This window comes from Patiria miniata, unplaced genomic scaffold (genome assembly GCF_015706575.1).
Source record: "Patiria miniata isolate m_02_andy unplaced genomic scaffold, ASM1570657v1 HiC_scaffold_7, whole genome shotgun sequence".
NCBI lineage: Eukaryota > Metazoa > Echinodermata > Asteroidea > Valvatida > Asterinidae > Patiria > Patiria miniata.
Genome location: NW_024037074.1, coordinates 12,464,881 through 12,485,951, shown reverse-complemented (window position 1 = coordinate 12,485,951; position 21,071 = coordinate 12,464,881). Strand labels below are relative to the sequence as shown.

Here is a 21,071-nt window from a genome sequence, read left to right as displayed (position 1 = left end):
TTTTATGATTTTTCTTTGGAAGTTGTAGGAAAAGACAAAAACGAACGCAGGTTCGTCGCAACATATCGCAAGCTTGGTGGGTAGTTTGTAGGCCGATTAAAGTTGAGAGAACAAATTACCATATTTCATATTAATAAAGGTTTCGAAGACAAATAAGGTTGTGTCAGTAGAGAAAATGCACTGATAAATAAATAAATGCAAATATGAAAACCACAAAATGGTGCTGTCTTACATTTTTATATCGTCATTGCACAGCGTTGTCATTTGTAAAAAGGAAAGAAGGAAAGTTTCAAAGTTGACCTGGAACTTTTCTTTCCCAATCTCAATTCCCTCCCTGAAAAATAGAGAAATCTAAAGCCTTTAGAAATGTGGGGAGTTAAACTTTGCCGATTAATTTGGTGCCAATCGCGCCAAAAAAGTTAAACACCGGCAGATTGCAATAGCGCCCTCATTGTTCAAATGATGACAGCACGGCAACAGGAGCGTCAACCACTTGTCGATGTCAACGTGCATGAATGGAGCACTGTTGATTTTTACGCTTTTACTACTCTGCGGTGGTAAAGAAATTAGTTCCCATAGCTATTTATTAAGATATGAAAATGTCAAAATGAAAATATTTCAAGCACTTTTGACTTGGAATGAAATGGAATGTCAAGAAACTTAAGTTTATTCGGAGTACCGGCAAGAACTTTTGACTTTTGAGGGGTCCTGACTAAATTGGATTCCGTCAGCGTAGGTTTTTAATACATGAAGACGGGGCACCGTACCAAAGTTTAAGCAAGAACTTAATTGAAGAAGAACATGCCATGCGTTCTAAGTTTTAAAAAGGATCAATTTTCAAGTCTCTTTTGAGGGAAGAATTCAGTATTCTGCAGTCACTTTATCAATATTTATAACCGCAGTGATGGTCAGTATTGCAAATGTGTTGGAATAAAGGAATTTTTGACTAGAAATTTTATCTATTCAAATGGAATTGAATGTTATTAAGTTGTGTAAGTTCTGAAGTTTGTGACCCATTTTACATTTTTTTTCTCAATCGGACAAGACAATAGGCATACTTTTTATCTTTCATCTCATGCTGTTTTCAGAGTCAGTTCCCTGAAGCTTAATTTGTTTTGTAACGAACGATGGCTGAAAAGGTCAGCGAACGGCCCCTACATGACATCCTGGAAGGGTTATTTATAGAACAGAAGCAGGACATTGACCTTTTGACCCGAGGTCACCTAAACCACAATCGGTTATGGAAGCCCCCGGACAAGGCCACCCACACACCATGGCAGAGCTCGGGAAAAGAAGTTCCGTTGCTATACGAGCCCTCGAAACTACCGTCCCCACGCCGCTCCACGGACCACCACGATCAGATGAGGGACGCTGTATACAACTTCGGCGTTGGGACATCGGGGAGCGTTCACGTCCCGCCGAAACACAAGTCAGTCAAAAAAACACAGGAGGCTCCTTTGCGGAAAAAGAGCCCTAGACCAATTCCTCCGATTCCTCAAGCGAGTCCTGATAAATCGTTACAAACCGAGCAGAGACCGAACACGGTGGCATCGTACGTCAGCGATAGCGTTTACGTGGAAGAATTAAGACTGCCAGAGCTCATGCTCCCCGGCGCGAGACCGAAAACTCCGCTCCGGACCGGTTCGCCCAAATCCCTCGCCCCTCTGAACGCAGATGCCAAGAAATCCGCCAATGCGCCCCCTCCCCCGCCAACGAAGCACCAGTTCTACGAGAGCCACCTAGGCGGGGTGACCAAAAAGGAACAATTTGAACGATTCCTGGACTTTCAGAAGAACGTGATGAAGACACCGGAGATGTATGAAAGGAACGTACTGTCGGGACGGAAGATAGCTGAACCTTTGGAGAGGAAACTGAAGGAGGTACGGACAAAGAAAATTGATTATTATTATTTAATCTTTATTCTATACTAAAGCTTCCAATGTGGTAACAACAGGGTTGCAGAGGGGAACACATTCCCAACCCTAGTCTTGGCAGAAAGAGTGTTGCTACCTTCACAAGTAAGAAGAAACGGAGATGAAAATCTCAAAGAAAACAACCCCGGCCATGCTTTTCAATCCCAGATTTATGCATAAAAGAAGCTGATTTGGACGTCGGTTCACCTTGTATATTGTTCACATTCAAATTCATATTCAACTATGTGCTATATTTAAAGGTGTAAGTTCCAATCGGTTAAATACATGTATAGGTCCCCTATTGCAGAAATACTGCTGGTTTTATTTGCTTATTGAGCCTTCATGGCCTTGCAATAGTATTTTTTTTTCTACATCAGACCCCCACCTCCCGAGTCCACCACGCCACCCTTGCCCACCCTCAAGCCACCCTCAGCCACCCCTAGCCACCCCAGCCACTACCAGACATCCCCCAGTCAACCGCTAGCCAACCTCCGCCCACCCCTCCCCCACCCACCCCTCCTCTCCCACCCTCCTCCCCCACCCTCCCCCACCCACCCCAAGCCATCCCCACCTCCCCCAACCATCCCCACCTCCATTCAAAATTTACAAAATAAACATTCCCTCCAAACAAGCGCCAACAGGGGGGAAGAAAAATTCAAAATTGTATCAGTGAAAATAATAAAGTAACAACTAATTTCATGTGGGCTAAGCGGGAATTTGATTATAAAAGCCCATTGAGGTGTTAATTGGGGTCTTTTGTGTTCCTTCTAAGGATTTGATGCAATTGGACGATGCCCATCGTTTGTCGGGTCCCAACTTTCAACGTCTTCAAGTTTACAGCAACATCTGGGATGATCTGATAAAGGCTTCGCCGGATTTTGGGGAGGCCCTAGCCTACATCAAGGTATATTATGTCCTTTGACTCATAAATTTATATAAATCAATTGAAAATATTAAATTAAAATGTGACTTAAGATTTTGCATCTTTAGAATTCTTAAGTTATTATTAATATTAAATTACGCAAAATTTGATGTGACTTAAGATTTTGCATCTTTAGAATTCTTAAGTTATTATTTTTTTTATTTTTTTGTGCATTTCACGTTGTTTTGAATGTTCTGAATTTTTTGATGGAGTCAAAAAGATACAAAAAGCTTCAAATATTACATGAACATTTCACACAATGGAATTTGCATTGAGTAGACTTGAATTGTATTCACAAATTCCTGAGATAGTTTACCAATTCCTATTGGTGGAGAGCCCGTCACACGGGTAGTTTTAAACCGCTGTTATACATGGGCGTCGCGAGGGGGGGGGGGGGGCCAAGGGGGGGCACTTCCCCCCCCCCCCCCCCCCCCCCCGGAAAAAAAAGGAAAAAGAAGTGCGAAGCCATATTGTTGTTAATTTGATGGGGGGGGGGGGGGGGGAGGTAGGGCAAATGCTCCCTGCTCACGCTTGGAAAAATGCTAAATTTAGAATATAATGAAAAATTTGCTTTGCCCCCCCCCCCGGAAAAAATCCTGGCGACGCCCATAACACCACTGCATTCTGTGCCACATCGCGTCCCAATTTCGACATAAGGAGATTTTGTAGCACTACACAATGTACGCATGCGACGCACATATAGACTTGGCCTGAGTGGTGTTGCACAAAACATGAAATAAAATTGTTTAACAAAATTGTTGGAAATTGGTGAATTTTTGCCTTGACCCAAAGGTATTTATGAATGGAAATAAATAAGTACTTGGCTGGCTAGGGGCCTTGGACGCAGATAATGACCCTCGCCTTTATAAGGGGTTTCCCCCTATTAAAATGATTTTTTAAATCAGGTTTTTTTTTGAAGTCACCATAAAATATTTTCGGAATAATCACAGATGGTGACAAAATGAGGAAAGGTACAGAAGATTGACAGAGATCGGAATCGGTTTGCATTTGTTCTGATGTATAATGAAAGCAACCCACAAATTAATCAAGAATTAAATTGACAATTTCTTGTGTTTTCAATGATATATTCATTCTATGCAACCGTTCTTGTAATATACGAGCCATCCCGTAAAATCCGACACAAAATCTGCCCGAACCCTTTTATTAAAAATCACATTAAAGGTCGGTGACATCCGTCCAATATTGAACCAAGACAGATAACATCATTGCTTTTTTTATTACAAAAATATTGTCCGGTCAGCCGCGGCAACATCCGTCCATTCGTCATTCAATTACAGATTATTTTAAGTCGAGAAAACCTGAAACGCTTCAAGAAGGTCGCGCACCGCCTCAGAAGCGCACAACCCTTTTAACCGTCGAGTGAGCAATATAACGCTGACCCTGAAACTCGCCGTTCTTTTTTTCCCGAGGAATCGGCGAGATAATTGCAGGGCTTGTCCCCGCAGATCTGAGACTGTGAAATTAAACAGATTGATTCTTGTTTTTGCACGCCCCACGGAGCTCTGTAATTGCATAGGTCGTATTGTGTTGAGTCCGTAATGGAAACGGTGTGGTTGTGTTTGAGCGTACATGTATTGTTCGTCTGCATGACAGTAATCCTCTGACAAACATGATTGTTGACGGTACTTGTTTTTTAACCTTTTTTTGATTGAAGGGAAGATTACATTATGCTGGATTTGTTTATTTACTTATTTATTTATTATGAATTTTTTTTTAAGCCATGCGATGAAAGTGAATTTGCGAACTCTGTAAAAGAGTTAGTGGTCACTGAAATTATGTAACGAAATGAAACAAAAGTCTTGTTTAGGTTTTAAAATTCTAGCAGATCCTCGTTTTAAATACATTTTAATATTGACATGCTGTTTTTTTTTACAGTTTTAACTACATTATAGAAGTCATATCTAATATTTTGAGCTTTACAATTAGGTACAAATTTGTATATTTAAACAAAAAATGTTTTTAAATAATTAGACTTTTTAATTAAGAATTTTTAAGTAAAATGCATTCATCACAATGAATCCAAAGGGAATTGAACAATCATTTGTCAATAATTTTTTTCCCATAAAAATTGCATGAGGATGTAAAACGCAATTTATTTCTACTCTGGCCACCCCAAAACAAAGTTCAGGGAACGGTTCGTTATTGTCGTGATTGCAGGCGGAGACGGTCGTCTTAATGCACGCGCACAGACACGCTCTCTGCTGCTCGCTCGTTAGTCCAGACACAGACACACAGTCACTGCAAAGTGTGCTCCTAATAACGAGGGTTTTGTGTTTACCTCCGGATTTGTACACACGTTGACTGCAGTCACGATTTGGGTTCTAAATGTGAAAGGAGCAGTACATGTTGTTTGGAGAGATTTCTTCCTGGTCGACTTCATTTTTTTCTTATTATGGTATCGAGGAATCGGACTAATCGGGGTGTTCCGTGCGATTCTTGTGTGGTCACAATACAGGTAATTCTTTTGTTTCCTTTAATTTAAACAATTCTTTTTTTTAATTTTTATAAAAAATTTGGGTAAATATTACTGTACATGTATTTGTTCTTTATTACCTTGACTTTTTTCATTTTTGAAGCTTTTCTGTTGATTCATTTTAAATTTAGCGATCTTATTTTTTCAAAGGTTGTTTTAAATGAGTCATGACCTTGATGACGCGCAGGTCACTGGTCACGCAAAATCCAACCAATCAGAGCGTGAAATCATCAGAGTATCCCAGCGTCCTGTTTGCAGGGCGGGGGGTACGAGCGAAGTGACATTAGAGCGAAAAGGTAGTTTTTAATGAGTACTTTGGCCTCAATATTTCTCAGGCTGTGCAGCAGAACCAGGTAGTCGCGTGCCGTACCCCTGTTGTAACTTCTCAACAATGAAATTGAAAGATTTTAGATATCACTGGAAACCAGGCTACATGGAAAAGCAAAACAGATTTCACATTTACTTTTCACCGTGAAGCTTTAGAGCTCACTGTACACACTTGTATTCTGCTGTAATGATGCACCGATGTGTTAGTATTATCATGCAGACAATCGGAACAGCAACTTCTAAGATTTGAATTTTTGGGTTGTTTTTTTTGTGACCGAGTACCCGGTTCCCGTTCTACCCATAAGGCCAACAAAAATAATAATTCTGCTTCCGGTTTCCCTACCTACCCTATTCTGACAGCCCCTACCCTAATTTTGGAAAAATTAAAAAAAACACCCCAAACCATCAATTTCTACCTTTTACCCTTGACTACACGCAGACGCCTCCATATGATCGTACACTCACAAAAATGGCAAAAATTTTTTTTTTTCAAATTCCCTACCTACCTACCCTTTTTTCGAATGCAATGTAATCGGAAGCAGAACCTTTTTGGGGGGCCTAACTATGCCCACCCCTAGATATTTCACAAAGGAAATTACATTCATAGAGACCCTAAGAAATACAGTGAATTCATGTTGACATCATTTTTAGTATTTTGAGAAAGTAATACATTGTCAGAAACTAGGGCAGTAGGTTAAAAATGCGTTGCCTATTGTTGAAAAAATGTTTGGTCAGCTTTCTGGGTAGGTCATGTGCCTGTTTGAAACATCTGATTTCAAGAGATAGATTCAAAATTTCCCAGACATGAAAATCTTGGTAATTTAATTTAGGCCAAAACTGTTGTAATTTTATCAACATACGTCAACATACATAGGAGAAAGAAATATATAAATGTAATCAATATTAGAATTAAACTGGTTCGTTCCTGACAAGCTTTTAAGGTGTTTTTAAATTGTGAAAACATTTTTGTTTTTTCCAATTGTTTAATTTTTTTTTTAAATAGCTGCCTTTTGTTCCTATTTAAAGAGTTATTGAACGAAGGGAAAGTATATTCATCTTTTTTGAGGTGGGATTTTCTTTTAAAAATTTGATGAAGAATCATTTGGAACAACTTTTTTTTATTAATAGCACTAATTAATAATTTTAAAACCTGAATTAGTCTTCATTTTGTTTCATTGTCATACACATTACACTAATTAAATATGTTGTTTATAAGTAGCTTCCAATATCTGCATAATTTGTGTAAATTTAAACTTGCCTCATTCAGAAATGCTGTGGAAGTCTTTTATCCCGGGAAAATTGTGGTCACGATTAAGTTACCAGTGCAACCCCTCCCCCCCCCCCCCCCCTTTTAAAAAAAAAAGTCTCTCTCTAAAGTATGGGCTATCGATCAACCAGTTAGACAGGTCCTTAAAGTTGTTTTTACAATTCCCGTCCCTCTTGTCGCCATGGCCAATCGGTGTGATAGGTAACGAGCCCGGTGCCCCGCACGGAAACCGGTTTCCCTCGAGGCTAATGCAACACGCGTTGTAGGGTTCCTCCCCACGGGTTAGTGTTAATATCAATATCTCTCAGAGCGTAATAGAATCGTGTGCTCGGGGCGCGTTTAAAGCCCCGCTGACGTTATCGAATTCCGATCAGGCACACACGCTGACGAGACCTTGATTGCATTTCTCCCCTCCAAATGTTAAACCCCCCCCCCATGACTGCCCCACTCAGACGGAACATCAAATAAAAATTATGCCTGCATCTAGCAAACTGAGCCTGACAGGAACTGATGTATTTTTTTTTTTATTTGGATTCTGTGCTGTAACCCAAATTTTGTTGTTGTTGAAAGCGTGTTGTTTTTTTTACAGCCGGATATGAAGTGTGACAGTTGTTGACGCTTTTTTCAACATAAACGCATTTTCATTATTTCTAATAAAATATATTTTTAATGCTGTCACCTATAGATGAATTTGATGGACTGGCGATTTGCCTTGAGATGGGCTTGTGATTTTGTGATGGACTTGTGACTTGACTTGGGATTTGACATGTGATGGACTTGCAATTTAACTTGAGATAGTTTTGTGATGGACTTGTGAATTGACTCGCGATTTGCCTTATGATTGTGATTTTACTTCCGATAGACCTTTGAGGAACTTGTGAATTGACTTGTGATTTGTCTTGTCATAGACTTGTGATTTGACTTGTGATAGACTTGTGATTTGACTTGTGATATTAATGGTGATTTGACATGTGTGATTTGACTTGTGATGGACTTGCAATTTGACTTGTGAATTGACTTGTGATGGAAGTTTGTGCTTTAACTTGTGATATCATAAGTGATGGACATGTGGTTTGACTTATGACGGACTTGTTATTTGACTCATGATGGTCTTGCAATTTGTACTACGACAGACTTCACTGTAAACTCTGTCTTCTCTCTGTCTTTGTTTCCAGAATGGCTACGAGGAGTACATGGGTTCCCTGCTGGACAGCCAGAGTCAGACCCAGAGCCAGGTCTTGGCCCAGCAGGTGGAGAGCCTGGCCAGCGGGACCCCCATCGCCCCGGGGGAGGTGAACCGGGCACGGGAGGAGGTCCAACAACTGGAGGCGAAGGCTAAGGAACTGCTGGAGGAGAACGACAGGTATGTACAACGGGGCAGATCCAGGCAGAGTGTAGTCTCGCTTCAAGGCTGGATTTTTATTTTGGTTATACCTTACTGCAGTCAGTATGTTTGCAAGATAAATCAAATCTAGTCTTTCGAACTTTGGCACCTTGACCCAGGAAATTCTGCGCATACCGGTACCTCACAAGCGCTATACTCAAGCAATAGAGGGCGCTATCAACAAGATATGAATCAAATCTAGTCTTGAGAACTTTGGCGCCTTGAACCGGCCGTGTTATGTGTTTTTTAGTCCAAAAAAAGAAAAAGGACAAAATAGGTGAACCCTTCAAATAGCCCCTACTTCTCATTCCTCACTTTGATGGAGTGCCTGCCGTACATTTGATTGCAGAAGTAATGGATGGGGCGCATGAAATAGATGACTCGGACACCTGTGCAAACTGAGGGTTGTGATTGAATGGTCAAACCCATGAAATTTATCATAACTGGATTTATCACTGGCAGTGAACTGTTGAAAAAAACTTTCCAGCAGTGTGAGCGAATAACTGCGGGTTTATCTACCGAATTGGAGGCCAATATTCAGAGCACGCTGTGATAAATTATGACACCGATAACTGGCAGTGAAAGCTCAACAGCGTTGTGTTTTCGCACGACTACAGTTTCCGCGTCATTTCATAACAGACTTTGCACTTCAGCTTTTTGCTGAATATGACCTTATCTTCCCCATTTGACTCTAAGTAACCATTAAAAGGAAGTGGTTCTTATCTTCCATTTGTAAAGATTTTCCATGTAGTCTTAGAAATTTTTGTTTAACGTTTTCCCCCTTCATCAGAAAGTTGATGCTGTTTTTAAGTGTCCGTTGAGAATACTGAATTGCAGGGATAATTTATAAAAAATTCTCAGTCTTTCATTACAAGAGCTTTCCAATATAACATTAAGGGGTACTGAGTTTCAGTAACGGAAATATAGACCACCAACTTGAAGTGGAAAAACTGAATCTCGAGAAAATGGCATTTAAAATCCCCACAGTTGTGTTGCAGCAAATGAACAGTCAACTAATGAAACGGGATGACAATAGGTTTTAAAGATGTTTGACAGAACAAAAAAATTGGAGAAAGGTAGCACAGAAAGTTTGTTTTGTTTTCTGGTCATTTATTTTTTTTTTTTTCATTTTGAGTGTTTATGCCTTTGTGTTTTCCCATTTCCATTTTTTTTTTCATTTTGAGTGTTTATGCCTTCGTGTTTTCCCATTTCTGTTTTTTTTTTCATTTTGAGTGTTTATGCCTTTGTGTTTTCCCATTTCCATTTTTTTTTCATTTTGAGTGTTTATGCCTTTGTGTTTTCCCATTTCCATTTTTTTTTCATTTTGAGTGTTTATGCCTTTGTGTTTTCCCATTTCCATTTTTTTTTCATTTTGAGTGTTTATGCCTTTGTGTTTTCCCATTTCCATTTTTTTTCATTTTGAGTGTTTATGCCTTTGCATTTTCCCATTTCCTGTTATGTTGTAATCTTGTAATGTCGTTTGGGTCAAATTAATAATAATAATAATAATAAGGAGACTTACAGATTAAAGTTCACTTAGTACAAAAAATTGAGCTCTCCTTCAAATTTTGGCTTTGCTCCACTGTACTGCAAAACGGCAATTTCCAACTTGAAGCTCATTTCGTGGTAATAGATCATATATTACCCTCGTAGTATTTGGCGAGAAATTTGTGTACATGGTTCTTACAGATTTCATTGTGGTATTAAAAATTGAATTTTTAAACATAACTGTATGGACTGGTAGATATTAGGCGTTTATCGTGATCGGCCGGTAATTATTAGCCTAAAACAGCCTTCCAAAGTACATTGAACAGCAAATTACATCAATGTACAAACTGAAGTGCATTTTTTTTTCCTGTCTTATTTTGAATGAAGAGTTCTGGCTGGGCGATAAGGCCTGGTCTCTCATCCAAAACCGATGTTGTTGAAGTGTGACATAGGACGTCGTTTATTGTTTGTTTTTATTGCAAGCCAGACGAGGCTTGGGGATTTTCATTGAGTTGTTTTGCAGGGATGCTGCGAAGCCGAGCGTGAAAAACTCTATTATCCGATGCATTGCAGACTCCATTGAGGGGGATTAATGAATATTTACAGGTTTATTGCCTTTCTTGTATCAACAAAGTGAACAGAAAGAAAAAGAAAAGAAAAAAAAACCACAGAAGAAGAAAATTAAGAATGTTCAGTTCAACGTTCGAATGTACTATTGCTTTCATTCAACATTTTGCAGTCTTTTTTTGTGTTTTTTTTTACATTTTCTTTTTTTTTAGGGGTGGGGAGCCAATTTCCATTTTGTACTTTGATTAGAATCAGTCAATTATAGGATCGGACTTATAGTCAACATTAATAGCATTTTCAAGCAAAGGGAAAAGAAAGGGGAAAATTAGAAATTGCTCATCTCATTAAAAAAAAAATGTGTGATTGAATTTTGCCCATCCTCACTCACTGTGAAAAGAAAAGAAAATTAAAAGGATGGAAATTTCCAAATGTTTTTGTACATGTGTAACAAGCAATGGCTTTTCTTTGTCTAAGTCTACGTTTTGACATTCCCTTTTCTGTGATTACCAGCATCTTTTCAAAAAAATTTTGTTCTTGTTTTTTTTATTTTAAAAACTTAGGGATATTTCACAACGTCCCGCAAAATCAGCTAGCGACAAAAAATACCAAAAAACCTTTGGACAGCCTGGGTAGGATTCGAACCCGGGCCACAGATGTGGAAGGCAAAAAATATCACTGATTCCCTGTACCCAAGAAACCGTGGTCCGTCTTGCCTGGTCCCACCTCCAAATCCTCTGACTGGATGTCCTTAAAATGTGTGTCCCTCCAGTACCAAACCATTCACATGGACCATTTTTTTGAAAACTGGGATTTTGAGCTCATTGGAAAGGACTTTGAATACACATGTCAGCTTTCCAATGATATATAGAATATATGCATCGGACAAAATGTGACGAAGTAACAGTATTTCAGTTCCCAATTTTTGGAAATTTTAACCAGTTCGCGCCGGAGGACGTTTATACACGCAAGAGTTTCCGAAATTCAGATCGGATGACTGATAAGCCCGCAATATGCAAGGCTGGAAATATCTGTCAGCAAAACGCAGGCAGCGGGCAAGGCCGCAAATATCAGGGTGTGCTACCCGCATATCACGGCCTGAACCCATCTGGCATCACGGTTCATGAAAAACAATCCCGCACCTGGGTCTGGTCACTGTCAACATAAACCCGGCGCAAACAGGTTAATCCAGAAATTTGTCGCCACAAAAGACTCCAAAATGAACTCCTTAGAAATTTTACAAATTAACTTCGTGGAAAGGAAATTATATTCATTATTCTAGCTTCTAATGCATAAATCTGAATTTCGATAATTTACAGGCTGTATCTCATAATATGGCCGTGCAACTTCCGACTGCTGTTGTGCTGGAGGATCACAATTGGCATTAGTCTTGTAATGGATGACTTCCTTTAAATGAAAAGAATGAACGACCAATGCAACATAATGGGATGCCTCAAACTGCCTACACGCACAGTCGAAAACATCCTGAACGTTTTTTGTTCAATTAGCACGATAATCAGCCTTGACGTTTTGGTCATAGCAAGATTTTTTCAACAAAAAAGGCTCAGAGATTCTTGTCATAACATCTTTCTTTTACTTCGCATTTCTTCGTCTTTTTTCTTTTTGTGGATTTTTGACTTTTTAAGAAGCCATTATGAAATGTACTTAGTAATACACATCTTGCGTAATATGATGCTGCTGTATGGATTCGCAAGCACATTCTAGATACAAGAAAAGAATAGAAATCTTGCTGGGGTTTCTAAGAAAATTAAGCTATTTCGATTGGACAATATTTGATCGAGATGATATCGCTAGGTTAAAAAATAAAAAAAATCTCATACCATTTTGTGTAATGAACAAAAAATCCCTGATGTCATTCATGTACATAATTTGAACTAAAAGTGTGCAAACTACACAGCGCCCTATCAGGGTGTATTAAGGTCACATGTTAAACATTAACCCACGGTGAAACGAGACGCATCACCGACCCGTGGTACGTGTCCTCCGAGATGGGCTCTCAAGCTAATGCCGAGTAATTTTTGCAAATCAACCCCATTCTAACAGTTTATTGCTTCTAAGGAACCTTTCTAAAATGTATTGGTGCTGAGCAATACGTAACTATGCAAGAGCTTGCCCCGAATCATGTGATATAGCAACAGTGTCTTTGGTCTGGAGAATTCAAAGTTAAAACGAATTCAAAAATTAAATTTCCTTCCTCAATTTCTGTCCCACTGGATAAAGTCAAAGTTTGTTCCGCCCGAATGCCAAATGATAATAAATATGATGCAGCTCATTACACATATTTCAATTTTTTAAAAATTGGTATAATTTGTTCAGTTTAGCCGTCATATTTATTATTATGAGCAATAAGAAAAGGCATCATGACTTGATAGATAATTGCTTTAAAGTGCAATCGGCTGTTTTTGTGTGCAACTGACTTCCTAGCGAAACCCACAAAAACCTTCGTTATAATGCACTCTTCTACCAAATGGGAATGGAAAATTGCACTTACGAGCCCCGCTTAACAGTAAAATTAGCATTTTTTGTTCCTTGGAGGACAATATGTGGACGGAACTCGTATCTCTGATTTTAATTGAATCGCCCTCAAAGGCAGCCGAATATATAAAAAGGTTCATCTGCATCCTGGCAACAAAACTGCCAGTTGAGAATTTGAGAATTTTCCATTAAGTGTAGGACCACCGGTAAAAGCATACATTGCACGGACAACCGTTCATTCTTTGCGCAGTTATCCTTTGTGTTGCGTTGACTCTAACAATAATGCAGATTATTCCGTCTTGACCTTTGGCCAAACTCTGAGATTGATATGCAAATAACGGACAGCGGACATCCGACGCTCAACCTTATATATGAACTTCGCATTTTGGTTTCTGGCTTGCATTGTACATGGATTCCGGGAATTTTACGAATTGCAGATATTGCGACGCGGGACGCGTGGGTCACATTCCGCCTTTGATGAGCACGAGTTAAATTTCAGTATCTTAGAAATTACTTGTTTACCATGGTCCTTGGAGCAACATCAGCAAAAGGAGATCCTTGTTAAACAATTTTTTTAGTTAAGTGGATTTAAACATCTATAATTGTTGTTTCAAAGCCTTGGATAATGTCTTGCAATTAATACCAGCGCAGAAGTCGTACCTGAAAAGCTTAAATGTGGATTTTGAAGAAGTACTGAGTTCTTTCCTCCCCCCTTCCCCTCATTATCTTTTTCCCTCTTAATTTTTTTTTATTATTGAAGGGGGGGGGGGATATGGTTTATTAGAAAGTGAGGAGGAGACGAGTTGAAACCACCCCTTCCCCCACAAGAATAAGGAGAATAGGTGAATAAGAAAAAAAGAAAGTCAGGTTTTTTTCCCCAGCACAGAGCGAGCATTACATGTAATAAAAAGTCCTCGTGTTTTTAACGCAGGATGTTACATGAAAATCTTCCCACAATTGCAGGATTTCAAACTTTTTTTAAATTGCAGAAAAAAATATTAATGGCAAACTTGTGTGTATGCTCTTCTGTTCCTCAAATTTCCTGCAAAAAAAATTCCAAACGCTCACAACCCTGTTTACCAACATACATCCGTCCATTTCTCGAAGAAATTGATTTAGCCCCAAACTGACAATACTAACGCCTTTAACTGCGAAATGCGTCCTTAATTGCGCATTCAAAAGCGGCAGTCCCACACCTCGTTGACGGAAATCACTTCGGAGCAAGGAAACGAGTCGTGATTGCCTAGATCAACAACCTCGCCTACAGAGTCTATACACCCATGTCGAACAAGGTCCATCTAATATCCGAAGAACATTCAAGCATGTGCATGGTTTTTATTTCCCGCTGGCTCAACTCCTTAACTTTTAAAGACAAAAATAGATATGGAAATTTAATTCAGATTGTTGGTCTAACGAAGGTTGTGCCAGGTAGGAAAACTGTCTAAAGACTTTCTTTTTATCGAGTATGCCGTACCTCTGAGAGTGTCAACAACTTGATTTAATCAAGGCTTGACATTTTCAGTCTTTTTGGGGAGTGCTTTTACAAGACAGTTACTTTCACAAGAATTACATTTATTGGCTGATAATTTTTAATATTTAGTCACCAGGAGAGCCCTTTCTCTAAACTCAAAATCTGGTAGAAAATCGTGATGTTAAATAGAAAATGAAATTTTGTGACAAGGTAAAACTGTAGAATTCAATTTCTGGTTTGGATAAGTGACGAAAGTGGGAATCGAACCACCAACCTTCAGAATACCATACTAGCTAAGGATGTAACGAAAAAACAAAACCCAAAACAAACATCAAAACAACCCCAACAAACAAACAAACAATCCCAACACCCCTACAAACAAACAAACGTATCTCAAAATCTGTTACAACATTTCCCAAATTTGAAAAACCAAACCGAAATTTTTAAAAAATGGGATCATGTATTCACACGATCTTCATTCCAGTTCGCTTTCACAAAGAATCAAGCATGCCTGTAAATCTATTTAATATAGAAAGCATTAAAAACACCCCAGTATTTGATCGCATCCTGGAAGATTAATTTATACATTTTTTAATGATTGGCAACTGGCCCTCACCCCAGGCATACAACACCGTCGTGCCTCAAAGTCACGATGTTAGCAACATCAGCGATGTCGCAAATCTTGGAAACGGCAGATGGCAATCTCTCTCCGTGGTTTATTTGATGAAAATTGCCAGCAAAGAATCACTGTTCCTCACGTACAGTCCTGTGTAATAATATTAGCGCTATCTTGGTGATTTAAGAGGGGATGTGAGAAAACAATTTTGAGGGTTACCAGGTTTTCCAAAGGCTTCAAACTTGCTAATAAAGCTTGTTTTTTTTTGGCGGGGAAGTTCTACAAATTTTGTGGTTTCAGTTTTAATCCAGCCATTTTCGCTTTTTCTTGGGCAACTAAATACCAAAAAAAAATCTTGAATTGTAATGAATATTGAAGAAAACAGGGCCGTCTATTTTCATGTTTTTTATTTTGACAATGCTTGCATTCAGGATCTGTTTTACATTTTGCCATTTTTAAGCTCTGGCAGGAGTTTCTACATGTACATGTCACTTGTTGGTCGGTCGGTCTGTCTGTCCCGAAAATTGACCAAAAGTATGGGTGTTCCGTGTGTGCCATTGGCGTCGGATTTTTCGGCATCGCATGTTTAAGCTCCGGCAGGGATCATTTTGATCGATTTCATGCAAGACTTTCAAGTTTCATGCAAGCCTTCTTGGCACACGGCCAGAGCTTATTGCGCACTTGCAATTGGTTTCCAAATAAATAAATTTGCGTTAGTAAAAGTCTGTCAAAAAAAAGGTATGGATCTCAGTACACTTAAATAGTACATTTTTCTCTTTAGTTTTCAAATCATATCATATGACTATAATAAAACTTAACAAAATTGCCTGCGTAACATTTGGGGATTTGTAACTGTTTGCCCAGTATGATGGAATGAAGAGTCCGGTTTCAGACAAAAATTGGGAAAATGGAATCGTTCAGTTTTTCCTTAGGTCAAAAAAAAAAGTGTCTGGTTTCTGGTATGCGCGCGCGTTGCCGTAGCCATGCGCGTCGGCAAAATGAAAACGTTTTTTTTTCAATGAAAGATGATGTCTCAAAACCGCCAAACTCACTGGTTTCACTGGAATCCTGCTGCTGCACAATTTCAACGTGTTTTTGGATGGGGTTATGGTCGAGAATAAGCTTTATGTGGCCTCTCTGAGCTCCCTCATATTTGCACTAAGTTTAGTCGGGCACCATTTGCAGTCATCAGCCGACATTTGAGGCCAAACAAATCAGGTAAAAAAAAAAAAAAAAAACGCGTCGCCGCACCACTTTTTGGGCAAGCTCCATACCAGAAACCGGAGACTTTTTTGTTTTGGCCTTATGTTGTTTTTTTTTCTTTTAGAAGAGTATTATAGAAAATGTCATATAGTATTGTCAGATCTTATCAAGGTCTTTGTGGAATGTCAGTGACCAAGAGTGAAGGACGTGCATTATGATGCATTACCGTATGGTCGCAGGATTACGACTTGTTTGCCTGCATAACACTCAGGGATTTGTAACTGTTTGCCCATTATAATTGAACGAAGACTACAGTTTCAGACAGAAAATTGGAAAAAAATGGAAATCGTTCAGTTTTTCTTAAAGTTGTTTTAAAAATTTATTCAAAGGTCTGAAGTAAGCATCGTCGATATCAGAATTTTCAATAATCGATGTATCGGAAATCCAGTATTGAGAATATTTGATCTTATCCCATGTAAAAGTTAAAGACCATAAAGATGACACTTTGATTTAAAAAAAAAACACAAACAAACAAGCAATGATAAGTCCCAATTTTCCATGGCTTTCTCTGGAGCATATTGCTCAACTTTTTTTAAACAAATCTCAGCACTGACAGTTTGTCCAGAACGGGCAGTTTCTTCTGGGGCTATTCATTGGCGAGACCATAAATTCCAGCGAACGCAGAGCACAAAGCGACGCCGCTTGGCATTTTGCGATTTTTTTTATTTTGAGTCTCAAGCACAAGTTGCCGCCGAGTTTTATTCACTTACGTTAAACACAAAGTAAAGGCACAAACGGGAGATTTATTTGGCGATAATCTGACACATTTTTGATGTTTTCAATATCATTCCTCAATATCAAAAATTTTGATATTTCGATGTGATAAAAAAAATTGCTATCGGCGATATCGATATCAAAATTATATGGAAAACTCTGAAGGAACATGAAATGATGATATTGTGACAAACAGGCAGATTTAGCTTGCACACATTGAGGCCCCAGTAAAATAAATTTGTGTTTATCGTCGCCTCACTGTCCCTTCTGTAGACAATCACAAGATTTGTGTGTGTGTAAAAATCTTAGATTTATAAAACAATTGTCTTAAATATTCTTTGATTGGGCCGCGCCCATGGGCAGTTTCTTGGCTTGGAAAAAAATATTTCTTAAGAATGGACAATTCGCTGATTAAATTCAATTGTTGGAGTAAATTTGATCTCTTAAACTATCTTTCACAGCCTCATAATATTATACCACATCATAATTTTTCAATCTTAATTTTTTTTCCGTCTTGAAAGATTAAGAAAAGAAGTGCGAGAAGAGCGGGAAGCTCTGGCCAACATGCCCACCCCGGAGCCAGAAACGGCGACTCAGAAGGCATTGCGTGACTCCCGGCAGCACCGCGAAGAAAAACCCAAGGGTACTTGAACTTTTTAGGCAGTACATTTTTTTTTTTGCATAGGATTTGCAGTTCTTGTCACTTTTTGCAGTTCGATCTTGCCACTTGTCACAGGTTTTTCTCTAGCTTTAGGTTCACTTTTGATGTCTGTGACGTGTGTCTGATTCGGTATGACTTGTGATTTACTTGTGATTGGCTCTGTGATGGTTTGTGATTGTTATTTGGTGATTAGTGATGACTTCAGATCAGGCCCTTCGCCAAGGGGGGGGGGGGGGGGGGGGCAGGGGGGCCCTGACGAGCAACTGGCCCCATAAACCATAAGCGTACAAATTATATATATGTGTTTTTTTTTGTTCTTTTTGTGGTGTCCCCCCCCCCCCTAATTTGTACTGTCCCCTCCCCCCAATGCCTGGAGCTGGCGACGGGGCTGCTTTCGATGCCCTGTTAAGAAATTGTGAACGATTTGTGATAAGCTTAATTGACTAACGATTGACTTGTAATTGGATTGTGACTGACCTGTGATTGACTTATGATCGACTTGTGATTGGATTGTGATTGGATTGTGACTAACTTTATTGACATAAAATTGACTTGTGATGTCTTGTGATTGGCTTGTGATTGGCTTTTGATTACATCTTCTGACATGTGATGTCTTGTGATTTGCTTCTGATTTGCTTCTGATGTACATCTTACTGACTTGTGATGTCTTGTGATGAGTCGTGTAAACCCAATCATAACCCTTCTGATCCCTATTATGATGTTCCTCCGTCATCTTTTCAGGCATCGCGGAGCAGATCTTAGAGCTCCACGCCGGCATCCTTACCCAGATGGACGAGTTGCAAGACCTACGCCAGGATCTTAAGGAGAACTACGTTCCCATCTCAGTCGTCCAACACCTGGACCAGTGCGTGAGAGACACAGAAGCTGATGTCTTAAAAGTCCTCAGCACCAACGAGTATCTGGAGAAGACGATCCAGGTCAGTCTTGATGGGATGGTTCAAGCAAGGGCCAAGGGCGGATCCAGGGCGGGGCCAACGGGGGCCATGGTCCCTCCCCCAAAAAACGAACCAATTTTTTTTTAAGTAACGTCGCAATAAAGGCAGGCACTGCGTACACCACCATCTTTTCCTCAAAAAAAATTTGGTTAAAGTGGTCAGAAATTGCCTCAGATCGCACCACTGAGCATCTAGAATCCCAAGAATTTTCGGGGCCCTTAATCGGGCCCCGAACCTCTGTCACTTCAGAAAGTCACTCACAATGAACTGAATGTAAACAACTGGTGAGCCACTTCAACAACTCACGTGTTTTCATGTCATTATCATAGTCGTCCCACAGCCGCAAAGGCAATTTAAATCACTATGCTTCCACAACTCCACAGTGAACAACATGCACTTTTTTATTCAATTCAACGCTAACGCAGCGACAATACGGCCACCCCTGGGAAATTAGCGACAGATAGCTTGGAATTGATTTTCTGTTGGTTTGGGGGTTTTGTATTATTTTTTTTTTTACTGAAGCTATTTAAACGATTCCAAAAAGTACATGTGTTTGTGAGTTCTGGCCAGAGAAGTGCAATTCTTTGTTACAGGGGCTTCTGTTCTTAATGACAACTTGAAAAATCATTCTACTGAAAAAAAATTGTTTTGAATGACATTGCAAATAAACTCCACAGTGACAAATTATGCACACCTGCCTGCCTGGTATCTGCATATTATGTCCAGTATGTGCCTTTGTTGACAATTTTAAAGACGGTCTCTCGTGGAGCTTTTTTGGTCTGTAAAGCAGTCGGAGGAATTAGCCTTGTGTAAGGACACACATGCAGACCCTACACTATAAACCACTGTTTTATCAATCAACAGTCAGATCAGAAAATTGACCACAAAGTCCCCAGTGGTCAGCCTGGCTACTGCCGGCCACTGGTCGTAACCTTAATGGTTTTGCGAAGAAGCCGCCAAAATCGTCCTTTCGTTGATTTTAAAAATAAATGGTACTCTGCAGGCCCATTTTGCTTTGAGTTGGGATTAACATTTGTGTTGATTTGTGATTGTGATATTATAAATTTGGCTCCTTATCTGTTCATTGTCAAACCGATTTCCAAGCGAGCGTCAAACTTTCCCTGTAATACCAGTTTTCCTGTAGAATCAGCTTTTCCTGTAATTTCCTCCTTTAAAAATTTTTTTTTTTACAGCAACTGGAAGCAGACCTGGAGAAAATAATGCAGAAAACTAACACGGATCCCGAAGAATCCAGGTGGGTGGGGCTTCAAGTGTATAATGGGGGGGGGGGGGGGGGGGGGGAGGTGGGAAGGGGGAGGGGGGCGGAGTTGGAATCCAGTCAGTCACAGCTAACAGATCATTTGAATAGCATCCCACTTGGCTTGAGACTGGAGGACTAGTGATTGACTTGCGATAACTTGCAAACACTTGTGATCACTTCTGATGAATTGTGATATACCTTGTGATATCTTGTGATGAAGTCTTGCGATTACTTCTGATAAACTGTGATGACTTGTGCTACTTTTTGATGAACTGTGATGATGTGTGATATCTTGTGATAACTTGTGATATCTTGCGCAGACTTGCGATAGCTTGTCATCACTAATGATATCTTGTGATGACTTGCGATATCTTGCCAAGACTTGCAGTTACTTCGGATGACTTATGATGTCTTATGATAAGTTGTGATTACTTCTGATGACTTGTGATGTCTTATGATGAATTGTGATGACGCAATTTAAACTCTGCCAAAAAAAGGTTGGCAGTGATCACATGCTCCAATTTTGTGCACACGCTACCTTTAAGCCGGTGCTGAATTTGATAAACTTAAAAAGGTTCTCTTTTTCTCATCCGCAGAAAAATCTGGAACAGTATTAACATGTTATCGGCTCCGCCGACCCTCGGCGATGACTAGAGACCTTGGTTTGTACACAGATCTCTGTTGTCCAATTAAAGCGTTGAGCTGTCTGCGTCAAAGAAAGAGATCGATTTTTTCTTCATCCCTGTCAAGGGTGTAATTTTGTCGGCAAATCTCCCGGTCGGTCCTGGTTTATTTTTTTCATTCATCACCTTGGCAGGGAGGATTTGCTTATTGTCTTGTCCTAGAGGCATAGTTTACCAATCTGATTATCGGGGGAATGGGAGCAGAAAATTGAAGGAAGTCGGGTCTTCCATCATCCCGTCAATTTCTCTGGCCTTCGGAAGTAATTTGCCGACCTGATGTAAATAGATGGAATGGGAGCAGATAATTAAAACTGTCAATCTTTCATCAATTCTCCATACTAGTTACTCCCCTGGGGGGAAGGAGGAGGGGCTACCCCCTGCGGGAAGGGGGGAGGGGGGGGGGAAGAGGTGGGGGGGGGAGAGGTGGGGATTCCACTCCATCAAAACAGCTCGCTTTTAAATAAAATGTTTTTGAAATTGCATTAACATTTTTTTCAAAGTCATGTTGACGCTTATTTTTGTTGTACCTCCACCATTGATGGCCTGGGTTCGATTCCTGCCAGAGCTGCTTTGGACCTTCCAGAGGGCTTT

The 21,071-nt window shown here is 39.7% G+C and overlaps 1 protein-coding gene across 1 annotated transcript; it reads left to right on the top strand.

Moving 5' to 3' along the window:
• Positions 1–464: 464 nt before the first annotated feature.
• LOC119744864 (uncharacterized protein C6orf118-like) lies at positions 465–20,873 on the top strand. Its single transcript, XM_038221044.1, has 8 exons — positions 465–557; positions 1,089–1,880; positions 2,686–2,817; positions 8,099–8,286; positions 17,441–17,562; positions 18,322–18,518; positions 19,730–19,791; positions 20,394–20,873. Exons 2-8 carry the CDS (start codon positions 1,128–1,130, stop codon positions 20,449–20,451), a joined length of 1,512 nt encoding a protein of 503 aa, XP_038076972.1. The 5' UTR covers positions 465–557; positions 1,089–1,127; the 3' UTR covers positions 20,452–20,873.
• Positions 20,874–21,071: the final 198 nt, after the last annotated feature.

What these genes read in the sequence shown, in the direction of transcription:
- LOC119744864 (XM_038221044.1), top strand. Translation starts at nt 1,128, where the DNA reads ATGGCTGAAAAGGTCAGCGAACGGCCCCTACATGACATCCTGGAAGGG. An exon ending in CCGCGAAGAAAAACCCAAGG is followed by an intron (nt 17,563 to 18,321) that starts GTACTTGAACTT and finishes TCATCTTTTCAG; the next exon opens with GCATCGCGGAGCAGATCTTA. An exon ending in ACGGATCCCGAAGAATCCAG is followed by an intron (nt 19,792 to 20,393) that starts GTGGGTGGGGCT and finishes TCTCATCCGCAG; the next exon opens with AAAAATCTGGAACAGTATTA.